Genomic DNA, 19,028 nt, shown 5'->3' with positions numbered 1-19,028 from the left:
AGCCACAGCTGCCCTGGGGCGCACTGACAGAGGCGAGGCTGCCGGACACTGGCGCCACCGGGCCCTCTGACCACCACCAGTAGGTAATGGGTGAAGTGTCTTGCCCAAGGACACAACGACTGAGACTGTCGGAGCCGGGGCTCGAACCGGCAACCTTCTGATTACATGATGAACTGCCAACTCTTGAGCCACGATCGCCCCTTATAGAAGTAGCGTCTGAAAGAAGCTTTAAGTCCTCAGTAGTTAATGTACTTTTTTCTTTAAAAGTCTTGAATTACAGTTAGTACTTAAAGCACACCTTGATTAGTTCATTCAGAATCAACAAATTACATTTTCCATATACTAATGGACGTGATGGTTTGGAGTGTGAAATCTGTGTGTGTGATGTTGACACCAGCAAATAAACAATTTTCACAGAGTGGGATATAAAACTTGTGGCTGTGCTTTTCAGTCGGATCAAACAGTGTCCTCTGTTGAAGGTTGTTTGGCTATGACTGATGAGTTCCCTGCATGTTATTCCACTAGCCTGTTATCTAAGTTGCACTATTTACCTCTTGTCTAATCTGCTGTGATGTGATCAGCCATCATATCTGTCAACATCACAGTCAGCTGTCGGCAGCTGAAGCCAAACAAAGATAGACGAGGGCCACTCCAGCATTGAGGGCAAAGGTCAGGGAGGGCTGTCTGTCAGTGCCCCCACCTCCAACCTGCATCATTTCTCCAACTAACCCTCCTGTATGTATCCATCCATCTATCAATCTTTTCATCTATCTGTGACAAATAGTGACGGAGGACTGAGGCCTTTTTTGATCACTATGGACAGATGGATAGCAGTCACTCTAACAGAAAGAGAGGGAAAGAACAGGGGGAAATATGACCAGCTAGAATTTTTGGAATTAGAAATGGTAGGCTCATACACTTTATTTAGTATCATAACAGACTTTACACATAGAAAAATGTTTGTGCAGGTGAATAAATATCTAAAAAAGTAGAATTTTTTTAAAAATCCAAAAATAATTATATCTTTATGTAGTCCCATCCACAGACACGAGGCAGAGACCTAATCTGCCAGTCCAGCCATCGTGCCTGGAGGTTGAGTCATGACATGTTGACAGGTTGTCATGTGTTATGGCTGAATGTCTCTGCAGCCATAGCTGCTGCATGTGCCCATATGCACACACCTCATCCTAGGCCAGACCAACCCTCCCCCCCCCCCCAACACATAAATACCACACCACCGCTACTGCCTTCTAATAGCCTGCCAGCCTGGAGGTGTTGGTGCATCAAGTTAGACGCAACTGCCCGGTCACCTGCTAAAGAGTCAGGATTTGACTTCTGTAGAACTAAATGTCAACTCCATTCAGATCCAGTGAAATGTCTTTAAAACAGATAAATAATATTTCAGCTGCAGTTGATTTTGTATTTGTTTTTAATTGGTACATTTGAAAGAAAACTGAACATTATTGCAGTTATTTTCACACAGCTGTTTTCACAGAAACATCTGGCATCTATTTCAATGACATCAATGTCACTTTGTACTGTCAAACCTGACAATGCAAAATAATATTTTACTTTCCTTTTTTGAGTTTAAGTTCTGTTATATAAATAATCAGCCTTTGTGTAGCACTGTATGGAAATGTTTACTAGTAAATACTAATCTAGATAGTGTGTATTCAGAGACATGCAAAGGTGTATTGAGATGTTTTGCATATTTGTTTTAGATAAAGAGATTTTTTGGTAGAAAAAAATGTACTCCATGTAACATATATAAAAAGAGAATGTAATGATTTGCAAATCTTATAAAGTCCTGTTGTCTTCACAATAGAACATAGAAAAAAGTGAAACTGAATATAGAAACTGAAATATTTTACTGTTTCATGAAACATATTAGCTACTTTTGAATTTGATGGCAGCAACACATATCAAAACATGTGGGACGGGGCAACAAAAGGCTGGAAAAGTAAGTACTACCAAAAAGATATAACTGAAGGAACATCAAGTATTTGGGTCATTAGGAGAAAAGATACAGTGGGGCAAAAAAGTATTTAGTCAGCCACCGATTGTGCAAGTTCCCCCACCTAAAATGATGACAGAGGTCAGTAATTTGCACCAGAGGTACACTTCAACTGTGAGAGACAGAATGTGAAAAAAAAATCCATGAATCCACATGGTAGGATTTGTAAAGAATTCATTCGTAAATCAGGGTGGAAAATAAGTATTTGGTCAATAACAAAAATACAACTCAATACTTTGTAACATAACCTTTGTTGGCAATAACAGAGGTCAAACGTTTACTATAGGTCTTTACCAGGTTTGCACACACAGTAGCTGGTATTTTGGCCCATTCCTCCATGCAGATCTTCTCGAGAGCAGTGATGTTTTGGGGCTGTCGCCGAGCAACACGGACTTTCAACTCCCGCCACAGATTTTCTATGGGGTTGAGGTCTGGAGACTGGCTAGGCCACTCCAGGACTTTCAAATGCTTCTTACGGAGCCACTCCTTTGTTGCCCGGGCGGTGTGTTTTGGATCATTGTCATGTTGGAAGACCCAGCCTCGTTTCATCTTCAAAGTTCTCACTGATGGAAGGAGGTTTTGGCTCAAAATCTCACGATACATGGCCCCATTCATTCTGTCCTTAACACGGATCAGTCGTCCTGTCCCCTTGGCAGAAAAACAGCCCCATAGCATGATGTTTCCACCCCCATGCTTCACAGTAGGTATGGTGTTCTTGGGATGCAACTCAGTATTCTTCTTCCTCCAAACACGACGAGTTGAGTTTATACCAAAAAGTTCTACTTTGGTTTCATCTGACCACATGACATTCTCCCAATCCTCTGCTGTATCATCCATGTGCTCTCTGGCAAACTTCAGACGGGCCTGGACATGCACTGGCTTCAGCAGCGGAACACGTCTGGCACTGCGGGATTTGATTCCCTGCCGTTGTAGTGTGTTACTGATGGTGACCTTTGTTACTTTGGTCCCAGCTCTCTGCAGGTCATTCACCAGGTCCCCCCGTGTGGTTCTGGGATCTTTGCTCACCGTTCTCATGATCATTTTGACCCCACGGGATGAGATCTTGCGTGGAGCCCCAGATCGAGGGAGATTATCAGTGGTCTTGTATGTCTTCCATTTTCTGATGATTGCTCCCACAGTTGATTTTTTCACACCAAGCTGCTTGCCTATTGTAGACTCACTCTTCCCAGTCTGGTGCAGGTCTACAATACTTTTCCTGGTGTCCTTCGAAAGCTCTTTGGTCTTGGCCATGGCGGAGTTTGGAGTCTGACTGTTTGAGGCTGTGGACAGGTGTCTTTTATACAGATGATGAGTTCAAACAGGTGCCATTCATACAGGTAACGAGTGGGGGACAGAAAAGCTTCTTACAGAAGACGTTACAGGTCTGTGAGAGCCAGAGATTTTCCTTGTTTGAGGTGACCAAATACTTATTTTCCACCCTAATTTACGAATAAATTCTTTACAAATCCTACCATGTGGATTCATGGATTTTTTTTTCACATTCTGTCTCTCACAGTTGAAGTGTACCTCTGGTGCAAATTACTGACCTCTGTCATCATTTTAAGTGGGGGAACTTGCACAATCGGTGGCTGACTAAATACTTTTTTGCCCCACTGTAACTGTGTCTACAAAATCACTAGACAATTTCAGAATAATGTTCATCAATGCAACATTAAAAAGACTTTGAATATCATATTAGCAATGCTTTATAATATTATCAAATGATTCTGAGAAATTACTGTGCACAAAGAACAAGGAAAAGCATCAATTAGTATAGATGCTCGTGATCTTTGAGCTGCACTACATTAAAATAGATATGATTCTGTGATGGAAATCACTGCATGGGCACAGGAACACTTCCAGAAATCACTGTGTGAACACAGTTTGGTGGAACAGCAGTGTTCTCTCCAAAGGTATAATTTCCACTCAGAACTCAGTTTCTTAGATTTTGTAAAAACGAGTTTGAAGGGAAAATGGCAAATTTGCTCCATGGTGGTCTGGATGTGGTGGTGACTGCACAGAAAAACAGATGTGGAACTGCTGCCAACTTTCTGTCTGTCACAGAAGGCTTATTTGCTTGTTGTCTTCATCATAGCTGTGAGATCATCAGGTTAAGCAAACATGAGGAAGCTGCCAAGGAATGATATGTGGCTGAAAGAGAGAACACATGAAAGCCCTTCAGGACCTAATTAGTGTGAAATTTCCTTCTTTTATTTTCTGTCACAGTAAAGAAGTTGAGGTGCTTCTCATCAGTGAATTTTAGCCGTGATAATTCCTCTCCTGTTTTGGTTTTAGATTTTTACACTTGCACACAGCAAAATTAAGCACCAGTCGCATAACAAAGGAAAACAGTAAGCTTAGCACTCACACGGAAATTCACCACTAGGACCAAAGCTTTCATTAGCTGGTATTTTATTTATTTCTTTATTTCAATTTCAATGACACATTTATTATGATGCTTTAATTATTTTTCTACTTGTTGTTCTTTCCAGCCCACCAAAATTGTAACTGTCTTTTTCAGACAATGCTCAGTAATATTAACTCTTGGCAGATAAACTAATGATGAGGTCAAAGCAACAAAGACACCATGCAGTCATCTCCTCATCAGTGTCATGCTTTCCACTAACAGAGCCCTACAGGTGACTGCAGCACACTGCTAGTGTCTGCTCAAATGTCCATAAAACCAAAGGGGAGTTTGGATGAGACGCGAACTGCTGAGCAACTTGATAATCCTTTAATCTAACACGGCACTCACGAAGTAGTGTAGCAAGTACCCCCCACCTCCCTCTAACACACAGTTTCTTGCTGTCTGTTGAAAGACATGTCAAATGGAAGTTTGAGAAAGAGGGAGAGCGAGGAAGAGTGTCATGTCTCCTGCTTCTCAACATGCTGTCATGGCTCCAGTCCAGCGCCTCTTCTGTCACATGCACTCTGCTCACACTCTACCCAGACCCAACCATGTCACAAACGATAAACTCTCTCTCTCTCTCACACACACACACGCACGCACGCACGCACACACACACGCGCACACGCACACACACACACACGCATGCACGCACACACACGCACGCACACACACACACACACACACACACGTAAAGCTGTTTATATCTTATATATTAATATATGAAAAATAGAGCATAATAGTCCCGTGCACAATCTTTCATTTTATTTCAATCTTTCCATTTTGCATAATTCTTAACTGAAGTAACTAAACTAAGCTTGTTTTCTCATGACGCAGTCTCATCTCATTGGCATCAGTCACCGGTGAGGTCTGGGCACTCTGCCAAGAAATGACGGGTAATTTTCTCCTGTCAACTTGGGTGCGATACATGGTGGACAACCCACAGCATCTATGGAAATAGAATTTTTTTCTAGTTTATGAAAATCTAAAATGGTGAATATATCTACTTATTTCTCCAGACTTTTACATAAGAAGTGATGTGTGAAATAAGAATGTGTTTTTATCATGATTTGCATTGTTCTAGATTTAGAGTGAAGATCAGTTTTTACCTCTGAAACAAATTTACTGACAAACAAGATGAGTGAAAATTTAACATTTACTCAAGAATTAGCAGTTTTATCAGCAACTCGAGTAAAAACAAGTACTTAAAAGTACTCAAGTAATTAAAAAAAATCTATTTGACATGTAGGTTGGTTTCACACATAAGGTTGAGTATAGTATAAGATTAAAATGCGCATTTGGGCTGTCATAACTCATAGCAGCATGCAAAGACTTTTAATATTAGTTATTAGAGGCTGTTTTAAACTGAGCCAAGTGGAAAATAAATATTTAGAGCTACTCTAAGACTAAATTAGAACCTAAATTAATCTTCCAAGGGATTAACTTTTGGTTATCAGTGTGTCTTAGGAAGCATATATTTCAGCCAACCCCAGCAGGGATGGGATCGATAGCTGAATAAATAAATAAATAAATAAATAAATAATGCATTAGTCTTCTTAAAAGTAATGCGGTACATTTTTTTAAATTATTCACTAGATAGTAATTTGTTACTTATCCACATACAGTGTTTACATATAACCTAAAAACTGACAACATACATTGTAAATACTAACACTGATGATTCTGCAGAGAAACAGAAAAATGTATTGTCCCCTTTGCAGAAGAATAAAATTAGTAGGCATTATAAATCCCCCTCTCCCTTACATTTATGCACGCACAGATCAACCCTGCATGTACTTTGTGCATTTACACGTTTTTCTGGAATATACTGAGCAAAGCTGTTCGGTGTAGTTGGAAACTTCTTTAACTCAAGTGGTTTTTGTTGGCATTGTCGAGATTCTTCTACGTCGTACACGTGCAAGTGTATTCTGACTGTTTAGCTATATCAAGGAGCCTGTTCATGTGCATTTCTGGATTAAGGAGAGTCAGGTCCTCTGCACCTCAACACATACCTGAGGTTCTGGTATGGGGCCTCAGACCTCCTTAGCATGCTCAGATACTAGGGGAAGAACTCCAGAGAACATCAGAAATTGTCTGGCTGGGTATTTCTCCTACCTTCTCCACCGGTGGAGGGAACTTAACTTAAAGCAGGGTCCTGCAGTGTAGTCAGTGATTCATTGTCAGCTTGAACTTCACAGACGCAACCCCCATCATTTGGGATTCTGTCGACAAGGGCTGAACGGTCAACTGCCACTGAACTGTCAACCAGGTAACCCAGTGTTGCAGCTAAGCACTGTCCTCCTTGTGCTTCAGCAGTTCCTGCAGTGACTCATGCCATCATGAGGACACAGAGTGCAGTCACAGTAGCCCTAAAGCGCTTGATATAACTTGTGTCATTCACCCATTCACACAAGCATTTTTTCTAAGCTTTTTGTACCTCAGTCCTTTTTTTCTAACATTTACACACATTCATTTGCTGATACATCAGAGAGCAAATTAACCGTACAATCTGAGGATAGAAGATGCACTTCCAAACAGGGAGAGAGTGCACTGATGTAGAATGGGGAAGAGTGGTGGTTGATAGCCCAGAGATGCCTAAAACAGAGCCTGTAGCAGGGGAGGTGAGAGAATTCTGGGCGTATTCAACCTAGGACAGTTGAGAGGACCAGATGGAGGGGTTTTGAGGAGTGATGCAGCCGAGGGAGATCTCAATCTCCTGGTTGAGCCTTTCAGTTTGTCCATTTGTCTGTTGGTGTTGGCCCCGAGGGCATTGCAAAATGCCTTCCAAGCTTGGGCGATGAACTGGGATTCTGTGTAACTTAAAAACATGATCAGCAAGTAGTTTGGCTATGTTTGAGGCCATGGGTAATTTCTCAAGGACTAGAAATTGAGCTGCTGTAGAGAATCTATCAATGGTAGATAAGGTTACTGTCACACCGGGCCGTTAACCCACTATAGGTCATGTGTCTCATTACATGAGCCAATGTGTAAAAAAAAGGTGTGGGTCATTATCAACAGAGGCTAAAGCAGACCTGCGACCTACTGAGTACTGCTTTTAATTCTGGCACAGATGGCACATGCCACTACATAGTCCTTGACATTCCTCCATGATGACCAAGCAGAAGTAACGTTTGAAAAGAGAAATGGGTGGCCAGTGTAAGTCCAGTGGATCACAACAGAATGATCAGTGATGGAATCATATCGGTAGTTAGGGGGACCTAAGGATCATGTTCATCCTGCACAGCTTGATGGCTCATTTTCTACAAATCCCATTTCAGTGATCCAACAGTACATGAAGCATGAAGTATGGAGAATTCATTCAGGGTCCAGCAGGCTGGTGTCATCCAAGTACTCGTTAGAGAGTGCGTCCGTTTTGACATTCCTTGACTCTGAGTGATAGAACATTAAAATTGAAATGTCAGGAAAAATGGAGACCAGTGGGCATTTAACCTTTTAGCACTTTTAAGGTAATTGAGGTTCTTGTGATTTGTTCAGATAACAAAAGTCTGCTCGGCCTCCTCCAGCCGGTGGCATCACACCTCCAGTGATGCTCTACATCATAATTGAGTACAGTGGGGATCAGCTGCCAGAAGGAGAAGGTACGGGGTTGCAGGTTACCTTGGAGGCCTGACCACTGCGAGAGAACTGCCCCCACCCTGGAGTCAGACACATCTACCTCAATGATGAACTGGAGCTTGGTATCTGGTTGCATGAGGACTGGTGCTGAGGTGAACAGTTCCTTTAATTAAGTGAAGGCTGCTGCAGCTTCTGAGTAACAAACAAAGGGCACTTTAGGTGAAGTGAGATGTGTGAGAGGTGTGGCTACCTGACTGTAGTTGCGGATGAAGCATCAATAAAATGAAAAGCAGAGGAAATGCTGTACCAGCTTCTGAGGTGGAAGGAAGAAAGGTCTCTCAACACATCATTTACCAGAGCTTGAAAGACAGCGCATGCATTTGTTAATCCAAAGGGTATGACCAGGTATAAAGTGTCCAATGTGTGTCAAAGGCTTCCACTTGTCACCCTTCCAGATGCGTATTAAGTGGTAGACGTTACGGAGATAGAGTTCAGTGAAATCAGTGAACCCCGGGAGGGGCTTAAAAGCAGAAGTGATTGGGGGCAGTGGATATTTGTTCTTGAAGGTTATTTGAGTCCACGATAGTCTATGCATTTGTCTTTCTTAATAACAAACAAATAAACAGCACCTACAAGGGAGGAAGACGGACAGATGATTCAAGCGGCCAAGGATTCCAGTTTGTATTTTTCCATCACTTCCTTCCCATGCCGCGACAGGTTGTAAAGGCAACTGAAGGGAAGATTGATGGTGCAGTCATAGGTTCTGTGCAAAGACAGAGATAGGGCTTTATCTTTAGTGAACACTTCCTGTAAATTGTGGTATTCTCTGGCACAGCTGAAAGATCGGGAGGAGTTGTGTGAGCTGAATCAAACTTCAGAAACTAGTCCGACTTACTGTCGGCAATATGAACCAAGCCCACGCTATGGTTGTATAGGGACTGAACGGCCAACAGCCAGACACTCCATACTCCCAAAGCATCCCCCACATGATACTTTGAGGGTTGAGGTTGAATGCCTTGCCCACAAAATGAAGTAAAAAGTTAAGCAAAAAAGTACACTGGTTTGGCAAACTTCCACACACCCTTGAATATCCCCAAGGTGATGGTCTAGTGTCCCACAACCAGGAGGAAAACTGCATTGTTCCACCTAAATCCAAAGTTCAGCTAATGGACAGATTGTCCTCTCCAGTACCCTAGCATAGATTTTCCCAGGGAGGCTGAGGAGTGTAATCCCCTAATAATTGGATCACTCCCTCACCCTTTTTAAACAAGGGAACCATCACCCCAGTCTGCCAATCCAGAGGCAATGCCCGAGACCTCAACCACCACAATGGTAGTGGGATGCTTTGTGAATACAGCACTGCTTCCCCCTCCTGACTCCTCTAATTGTTTGCTAGAATTGCTCTGAGGCAAACCGAAAGCCTTAATCCATGGTCTCACCAAACTCTTCCCACACAGTTTTTTGCATCAACCACTGCCTGAGCTTCACTCTCCTTGGATTAGCAGTCAGCTGCAACTGGAGACCAAGTCCGATCTTTACCATCTGGTTCTGAGATTATTCCCACACCAAGAACGAACTACCCTGCAGCCACAACTCCCTGGAGCAGGCTCAGCAATGGAGATGCAGAACATGGTTCACTCAGCATCAGTATCTGCAGAGCACCCTTAATAATCTAATCGAAGCTCTGCCAGAGGTGGGAATTGAAGATGTCGTGGAATGGTGCCTCTGCCAGCTCATTATACATTTGGATGCACCAGGTATGCCCAGCATCTTCCCCAACCACCAGATCCAACAGTTGACAGTTCAGCATCTCTCTTTAACTGCATGTCCAAGACATATAGCCGTAGATCTGATGATATGAATACAAAATCAATCATCAACCTCTGTGTCCTGGTGTGTACCAGAGTGCACTCTCCAGCACCCTACCCAGTGAATCCAACAAGGCTGACACACGGGTACAGATGACAGTCAGGACCCATTCCCCGTAAGGTGCAGGCAAGCAACCCCTCATCCACTGGTGAAAACTTCAACATACAGGCAGCAAACTGGGAGGATACAAGTATACCCACCCCTGCTTGCTCATTTAGGGCAATTCCATAATCAAACAGAATCAGTCAATGTGCTGCTAGGCAGAAGCAGGACTCGGGTGTAGACTCTCTTCAAATTAAAAAGTAAATTTATTTACTAGTGGTGCAACTACACTACCGCCCGAAGATTTTACAACAATCTTTCCAGTCATTTATTGCAATTCAAGTCATTCAAGTCCAATGAATAGCTTGAAATGATACAAAGGTAAGTGTTGAACTGCCAGAGGTTAAAAAAAAAGGTAAGGTTACCGAAAATTGAAAAATAATGAACATTTCATAATTATAAGAAAAGGGCTTATTCGGTGAACACAAAATAGGTTAATAATTTAAAGCTGTTCTGCAGGTTGATCAAGCCTTGAAAGCTGCTGTTACTAATGCTTATGGGTGTTTCAATTTTTCTGGATTACTTACAACCCCCTGTCTGCATAAATGCAGTGATGGAACACACTGTGATACCATACCTTAGTGAGCATCAGTTGAACAGTATTGCACTGCAGAAAGTAGTGTGTTGCTACAAAATGGTGAGAAAAAAGGCAATTAACAATAGAAGAGAGACAGATAATCACAACACTTAAAAATTTACCTCTTTTCTATACAGAAATTGCAAGAAAATGTCAAGGAAAGCAGAAGCAGAAAGAATACTGAAACTATAATTCATGTATAATGACGTTACTTTCTATCAATAACACACACACACACTCACACGCACACATATGCATGTACACTGACACAGACCTACACTCACCCCCCACCCCCTCCAAATGCCTTCGAAGCTTATGTCTTCTATGTAGTGACATGTGCTGATTCATGTGCTGAGGTGCTTTTTTCTGTTCTCAAACTGATCACCCGGTTGGAGCTCAGTCTGGGGGGAGTTATTTTTTCTCCTCGTGTTTCCTCATGTTGTGCATTTTCCATTGTTATACCTCTCTGACCTGTCTTTCCCATGTGATGTTGTATGTATGTATGTATGGTCGGAAGGGTAAGATGGAGCTGGCAAAGGTCAGCAGCCTTAACCCAACAAATTTCCCATGCTTGGGACTAATAAAGGTTATCTTATCTCATCTTAACCAGTAATTTGAGGTTATTGAGGAAAAACTGTTAGTTAATAACATAATAGGTGAATAATGTGGTCATGGATTCACCAAGTGCTTTGCCGACTAATAAAGTGTTACCACAAAAACAAATGTTTTGTTTATGTGAATCTGCATGTTGAATACTTTGTATGAATTTTGCATATTTAAATAATTTCATTAATCTGAAATATAATTAAACCATCTCAGCGTGCACGCCTCCACTTACAATGCCTCCTTCAGTTATAGGCACAACTACTTGATCCTGGTTTGCTGTTGGATGCTTCATAATGTCTCCTATATGTAAGACATTATGAAGGCTCTACAAAGAAATGTTGGCCCACCCCATGTGCTGTGAGAGCCTGTAACTCAGTCTCCAGGGGGCAAACTGAAACTTTTTTCAGATTATGTTTGTGTTACCAGCACGGTGGCACGGTGGTTAGCACTGTTGCCGCACAGCAAGAGTTCAATTCCACCATCAGGCCGGGGTCTTTCTATGTGGAGTTTGCATGTTTTCCCTGGGTACTCCGGCTTCCTCCCACAGTCCAAATCTAAATTGCCCATAAGTGTGAATCTGTGAGTGAATGTCAGTGCGAATGGTTGTCTGTGTCTCTGCGTGTTGGCCCTGCGACAGACTGGCGACCTGTCCAGGGTGTACCCTGCCTCTTGCCCTATGACAAGCTGGGATAGGCTCCAGCGCCCCCTGCGACCCTGGAAAGGAAAAGAGGAAGCGAATGGATGGATGTTGATTTTATATGGAGTGACCCTGATAAGAAAATTTTAATTTTAATTTACTGATTAATTCCAGTTTCAACACCACAGTTTTAATAAATAACAGAAGATATGCATTTTACATTTCAATTAATAAAAGTAAGTAATATTGCCATTTCCTTTATTAAAAAAGTTAACAGTTTTTTAAAAATATGAATTATACGTTAGATCGAAATCTGAGGTATAAGCAAATGCTAACATTATCCCTGGAAAATATGGGTATTTTGACATTTGTGCTGAAAGGTTCAACAGAAACTTTGAGTGCATTTTTTTCAAATGCCTCTGTGTTTCAGGCCCGACGGTATCGGCACAGTCACTGTTGAGGAGAAAGAGCGCTTTGAGGAGATCAAGGAGAGGCTACGGGTGCTTCTTGAAAACCAGATTACACACTTCCGGTAGGACCCATTGCACCAACTACACAATGACACATTGTCCAATTGGACTGTTGAAGTTTGAAGAAAACAAAACAAACCTCTTTTCTAAACAGGTACTGTTTTCCATTTGGAAGACCTGAAGGGGCATTGAAGGCAACTCTGTCCCTGCTCGAAAGGGTAAGACTGTTGTAGCACAGGATAAAACATAAGATTGATCCTACCTGTTTTTGGTGGCTCTTTGGGAAAGACTATATGTCCAGTCATACAATACTACGCTGCTATTTCTTTTTTATCATTGTTGATTTTGCTACTACTTGTAGGTTTGTCAGGTTTCTTTTTATTTACTGGAGGGAAAGAGTTAGTTGATTTTTATAACAAACAATGCAGAGCAAACTGAAACCTGTTTAATTCTGCTCTCTACCTTTAAACTTTAGCTCAAACTGTCATCTTTTCTTGAAACTAATGATAATATTTCCATGCCAAAACCAAACAAAACAACAATAATTAAAAGTAATAAAACTCTTAACATGAGGACAACAAAATCTAAAGATTTAATGGGACATATGGAGGCTATAGAGTAATTTTTTCATTTAAGCCTGAGGACATATTTTTACAATATTTATTTACATCTTTTATTAAAAGGTACTGCAAAAATAAATAAATAACAATAATTTTGCTGTGTTTTTATTAAGGTTTTAATGAAAGATATTGTCACCCCAGTCCCACAAGAGGAAGTCAAAGGTGTGATCCGTAAGTGTTTGGAGCAGGCAGCTCAGGTCAATTACCAGCGTCTGTCAGAGTATGCAAAACTGGAAGGTACGTTATTACTCTGCTCCTTTGTGTGAACGCAATCTTGCTATAGTACTAGTGGTAGCTGCAATAGTAGTAGTCGTAGTAATAGCTGTTATGACATTTATTGTTTTTTGGAAATTCCATTTCCATCTTATGGGAACTGTCAGATAAATATATCCAAATGAAGAACACATTACAGTTATAGACATTGCATACCTTAACAAAAACAAATGCCAATTAATATGCTATGCAGAACCAGATGGGAAAGATCTGAAGTGCAGAGGGGATTTTCTAATCTTAGTGGGGAGGTTATTTAAAATTATGGTGACAGTATATGAGAATGTTTAATAAGCTTGTAAAACACAGAAAATTGAAATGCAAAAGTAGTAAATATTTTCACCGAATTTGACCAATCAAACATTAATAAACTGAAACAGTAGTAAACCGATGAAGTCTATTTCTCTATAGATTTTGCAGACAATATTTGAAATGCTAGAACAACATTTCAAATAATGTCTAGTATCCAGATGGATAAAATCAAGCAAAACTGTATGGTAGTACTTTAAATGACAGCAACTATTTAGTTTTTCTTCATCATTTTTTTACTAGGATAATTACAGTAAAAATGCATTCAATTCAGTCTTGCTGACTTCTTCCACCGTGCTTTAGCTTCTCGTTCAGCCGAGTCTTACACTGCCTTGGTTTACCTTTGACTTGCCTGGTAACTGAGAAGATTCTCCTTGTTTCCTGTTCTGGGTTTTCCTTGTGTTCTGATGACTTCCACACTAATCCTTCTGTTTTCCTTATCTATTGGCCTTTTCTGCTTTTAACCTCTGTTTTAAAGCAGGTGGGCGAGTAAGACACAATGAGACTATCTTTTGTGCCAGGATTTTATTTTACTTTTGTTTCTTGCCTCGTCTAGGTTTTCTTTAACAGCCACAAGCATTCTGTAGGCCCCTAAAACAATGACTTATTAACTGTGTCAGAACACTAACCTCTTTTAATGTGTGATAATTCTTCAGATTTGACATGTGAATATGTAAATTTGATATCTTTTGAACTTACTATATGTGTGACCTTAAACCTTTGACATTAAGATTATTAATGTTCAATATAACAGAGCTGAGCTATTTTTTTGTCTTCTGAAATAGACTACATATACAGCACCAATATTTTCTCTGTTTTAGGAACAGATGTCATTATTCTCTGGAACTTTTTCATACATGACAATCAACTCTAACAGACTCAAACTGACATGTTTGATTACATTCATGTAATACACATAAGACAAGTAATTAACTGCTTTGAATTTAAGGGTGTTTTCACACATGCGGTGTGTAATCCATTCAAATTAACTCTGGTTTGTTTTTGCCCTTTGGTGTGACTCGTTTGGGCAGATATGAACACAGTAATTGCACTTGGACCAAAACAACCGCACTCTGGAGGAGGTGGTCTTGGCATGGTTCCAAATGAACACCACAGGAGCTGGTTTACAACGTATAACAACTAGTTGTAATCAGTTTGAACTAAAAAAAAAAAAGCTGTACATATGCTTTGTATTCTAGGATGTGGCAAGGTTTCTGTTACACCCCACTTAAAAATGAAGTGTTGTCTGGGGTGGGGGCCCCAGCCACTAGAGGTCAGCGACCGTAACAGTTTCCGTGATCCTTATCTTGTTTACTTTTTGTTTATGTCCAGTTTATGTGTCGTAGTCTTAGTCAGTGTTTATTTCATGTTTTATATTGTTAGTCTTTGTCCTAAATGCATTATTTTTAGTTTTGCTTCCCTCTGTCTCATTTCCTTGATTTAGTTCAGATGTGTTCCCTGGTGTGTTCCATCTCCCTGATTACCTCATGTGTGTGTTCAAGCCCTCAGTTTCCATAGCTCTTTGTCGCGTTGTACGGTTTATAGTGTTAGCATTTTGGGTTTGCAACTCCACGCACTCTACGACACAAAGTGTTTTAGATGTGCAAAGGTCTGTATGGGCTAGCAACTAGCTGTGAAATGAATGTAAATTCTTGTTCAAATAGAATACAAGACCTTTTTCCCGTATTTACTTTTGTTGCTTCCACTCCAGACAGCTCTGGCGAATAAGCAGACTGAATCTTCTCACGTGGTTTGTAGTGACGCATTTTGATTCACTTGGATTTTTCTCTGAGTAAAAACAAACCCAAACATGGGGAAAAGATAAAACTGACTAGAACCGCATCAGCTGATTCAGACCAGAGTAAATGAACTACAGGTGTGAAAATGCCCAATGATACAATAGAATGCTGCTCAAAAAAATTAGAAATTATTTGAAAACAAATTAGGTTTCAGTGGAGAAATTACATAATGCTGGATATGAAAATGCAAATTATCAACCTACAAAAGGCTAATTTCAAAGACACTCAAAAATCAACCAAAAAAAGTAATGCGGCACACTAGTCCATGTTTCTGAAACTTCATTGTAGCAACTCAAAGCGAGTTGTTTGAATGTACTTGCTCCTAATGAGAAGGCATACTCCTAATGACTCAACAGATTGTGCTCCTGGACAGTCTGAGATGCAGCCTGGTGGTACTGGATGGACTGAAATATAGTGTGCTAAGGGTCCTCTATTGGATTTAGGTCTGGCAAGCTTGGGGGCCAGTCTATGTTATCAGTTCCTTAATCCTCCAGGCGCTGCATGCATGCATGCTCTTGCCATATGGCACATGTGCATGTCATGCACCAGGAGCAACCTAGGACTCAGTGAAGCAGCATAGGGTCTGACAATGGTTCCAAGGATTTAAACCCAATATCTATTCAGGTGCCGTTGCCTAGCAGTGACCACTGGTACCTCTAGAGGCTTTTGGCCTCATGAAGTCTGTTTCTGTTTATGTGGTCAGAGACGTTCATATCAGTGTCCTGTTGGAGGTCATTTTGTACTGCACTGGCAGTACTTATCCTATTCGTCCTTGCACAAAGGGGCAGATACCCGTCCTGGTGATGGCTTGAAGATATTGTACAACTTCACATTCTTGAGACTGTGCTGGGAGACCCAGTAAACCTTCTGGAAATGGTATGTATTGATGTGCCGTCCTGGAGGAGTTGAGCTACCTAAATCCTACTACCTCTGTAGGGTCCAGGTATTGCCTTATGCTACCAGTAGTGAAACTGACCCTAGCCATATATAAAACTAGCAAAAAACAGTCTGAAAAGGGAAAAAGATGTTACCAACAAAAGGTAAAACCATTCCTGTTTTGCAGTTGACTCATTATTACTCCTTTCGCTCCGTCACCCTTGTTCTGTGTCTTCCTAGTATTGTCTCTGTCTCATCCCTCTGTTCCCCATATTTAGCCAGTCTGCGTCTCAGTTTGTGTTTCTTGTGTTTTATGTTGATAGTCTCTTGTCCTGTGTGCGTCATGTTCAGTTTTACTTCCCCTGTCTCGACAGTTAGATTATGTCCAGCCATGTTCCCCAGGTGTTTCCTCTCCTCCCTGATTCCCTCTTTTGTGTATATATTGTCTGTATCTCCTTCTGTCCAGTTTGGTGATATCCCATCTTGCTGTGTGTCCTGTCGGTACTGTGTTTCCCTGTATTATTCTGTTTGTTTGTTTATTTTCTCCCACTTAGCATTCCCAGTTTAGTTGTTTAACCTTAAATTAAGTAAACTGTTTCAAGTATAGTCTTGCCTGTGAGTCTACATTTTGGGTCTGCCTGCCTGCCTCACACAGTAGCATGACAAAATATCCCAGGAGTTTAACTGACTTGGTGCTATACTTTAATTAAAAGATGTTTCTTTAATCGTTTTGACCAGTATATTTAAAATACATTGAGATAAGATCAAGATCAAACATCAGTCTGCCAGATGCAAGACTGGCCTGAGCAAGTTAAGATGCAAGGACCGCATCTGCACAGCCGCTCATGGTTGGCCCGCAAGCTGATCAAGGAGACAAAGGTTACAGCTGAGGGGCATCTAGCACCTGCTCCATGAAAGAGGGGCTGGCTGCAACATTCAAGCTGGTAGCCGATGACCACAAGGCCCAAGAGGTGGCCACCCCCATGTGTCGAGTTGGCCTGCACTCCCGAGGGGAGGGGAACCTAGAGGCATAAGGCTGCCACCCAGTAGGACAACCGGGACTTTGACAGGTGCCTGCCCAGGATGGAAGGCAATGAACAGCTGGTCTGTTGTCCAAATCAGCTGGGGATACCTGACGTATAGAGCCAGCGCTGAGCCTCACTAAGCGCTTAGCGACAGAGGTGAATGGCCTTAATCGCTACCACCATTCAATGCAGGGTCACAGCGTAAGGGTGACCCTGCTCGAAAGTGATCCACTCGCCTGGGACAGGAGGTTCCTCTGGACCGGAAGCTCCCAGAGTCTTGAGTCGAGGAGAGGCTGGATCACTGAGAACCAGGGCATGTTGGGCCAGAAAGGGGCCACCAGGACAAGCCTCGTTTCTGCAGTCAGGACCCGGAGAGGACCAAGTGGAGGAGAGAGAAACGAGGGAAGGTATACAAAAGAGCCTGGTTCCAGGGATGCGCCAGGGCATCCCACCCCCAGAAAGGGCTGTCGAAGAACGGGGGGCAGTGTGTTGACTCCCTGGAGGCAAAGAGGTCCCCCTCTGCCCTTCTGAAACAGTGCTAGATTTGTTTCAACCACCTGCGGGTGGAGCCTCCACTCCACCCCCCCGACATGATGACTGCTTCTGTATTCAGTGGCCCTGGCACGTGCACAGCCCCAAGGGAGCAGAAATGGGGGAGAGCCTACTGCTTTAGCCTTGCCATGTGCCATGAGGGATATTGAGGGATACTACAGCCCCGGAGCCTCAACATGAGAGACCTGCAGGGCAACGTAGCTGCAACACTGTTCTACTGAAGAGGCACAGACCAGCCGGTCATCCAGGTAATTCAAGATTCTGAGGCCCCGCAGGCTCATAGGAGTGAAGGCCGCATCCTGCATCTCAGGAAGGTCTGGGGGGCCACAGAGATGCCAAAGGGGAAGTCTCCAAACTCGAAGACCTGCCCATTGGACCAGAATCTGAGGAAGCGCCACCGCCCCTGCCAGATTAAGACCTGAAAGTAAGCGTCCTTCAGATCGATGGTGGCAAACCAATTCCCTGCATTGATGGCCTGACATACACTGGGGACCTTCAGCATCTTGCACCTCAGGGGCCAGAGATAGCAACTGAGGTCTTTGACGTCCAGAATTGAATGGAGACCCCCATGCTCTTTGGGGAGTAGAAAGTAGTGGTAGAAAAACCCCCATGGGCAGCTTCCACCTCCCGTATGATAGCCTTTGTCATGAGGGCTGGCAGTTCTTCCTGCAGCACACAGGCCTGCTGGAGGTTGCCTACTGAGGGGAAGGTCGGGATGTTCGTTATGGGGGGTCTGTGGCAAATCTGCGGGCGGTAGCCCTGGGTCATGAAGGAGATCACTCAAGGGTCCACAGACCCAACCAAGCCACCCTGCACTGTGAAGGCCGGCTGGAGGATGACTTGGCCTTGGTGACTAAGGGCTAGCAGGAGTGTCTTACAGAAGTATCCACATGCCACGACAGGGAGTGGAAAGACAGTCTCGATATGATAGAGAACTTAGCCTATCCCAGCTGACATCTGAGGTTTGGTAAACCCTGAAAGATCCCCAGTTCACTGCAGTCATAATACAGAAAGACAAGCAGCCATGCACACCTTCAGTCCATTTAGAACTGCCAGTTAACCTAACAAGAGCTGTGGGAGGAAACTTGCAGACATGAACAGATAGTACAGTAACAATGGACATGTTCTATCCACTGCACCACCTTGCTACCCATTTATTTTTTCTCCATTTCATGTAAGCACACAAAAAATTGAAATCAATTTGACAAACAAAACTAGAGGATGTCCCTTAATCTTTTAACTCCTTAAAATCTGCTAAACATAGTTCCATGTACAAATTTCACAATGATACATATTGTACCTTTTAATACAATGTGTGG

At 42.3% G+C, this 19,028-nt stretch overlaps 1 protein-coding gene across 14 annotated transcripts in view; it reads left to right on the top strand.

Annotated features, from left to right (window-relative positions):
• Positions 1-19,028, top strand: part of LOC120731893 (calcium-dependent secretion activator 1) — a 324,336-nt gene that overhangs the window by 158,695 nt on the left and 146,613 nt on the right. For all 14 annotated transcript variants that reach the window (XM_040029354.1, XM_040029310.1, XM_040029241.1 and 11 more), the window contains 3 exons: positions 12,219-12,320; positions 12,413-12,476; positions 12,992-13,115. In XM_040029354.1, coding sequence (XP_039885288.1) covers positions 12,219-12,320; positions 12,413-12,476; positions 12,992-13,115 — 290 coding nt within the window. The remainder of the gene's footprint in view (positions 1-12,218; positions 12,321-12,412; positions 12,477-12,991; positions 13,116-19,028) is intronic.

The sequence above is a fragment of the Simochromis diagramma genome, unplaced genomic scaffold, assembly GCF_900408965.1.
Source record: "Simochromis diagramma unplaced genomic scaffold, fSimDia1.1 OVJJ01000352.1, whole genome shotgun sequence".
NCBI classification, from domain to species: domain Eukaryota; kingdom Metazoa; phylum Chordata; class Actinopteri; order Cichliformes; family Cichlidae; genus Simochromis; species Simochromis diagramma.
Note: the sequence above shows the minus strand (reverse complement) of the source record. Positions and strands in the feature narration are given on the sequence as shown.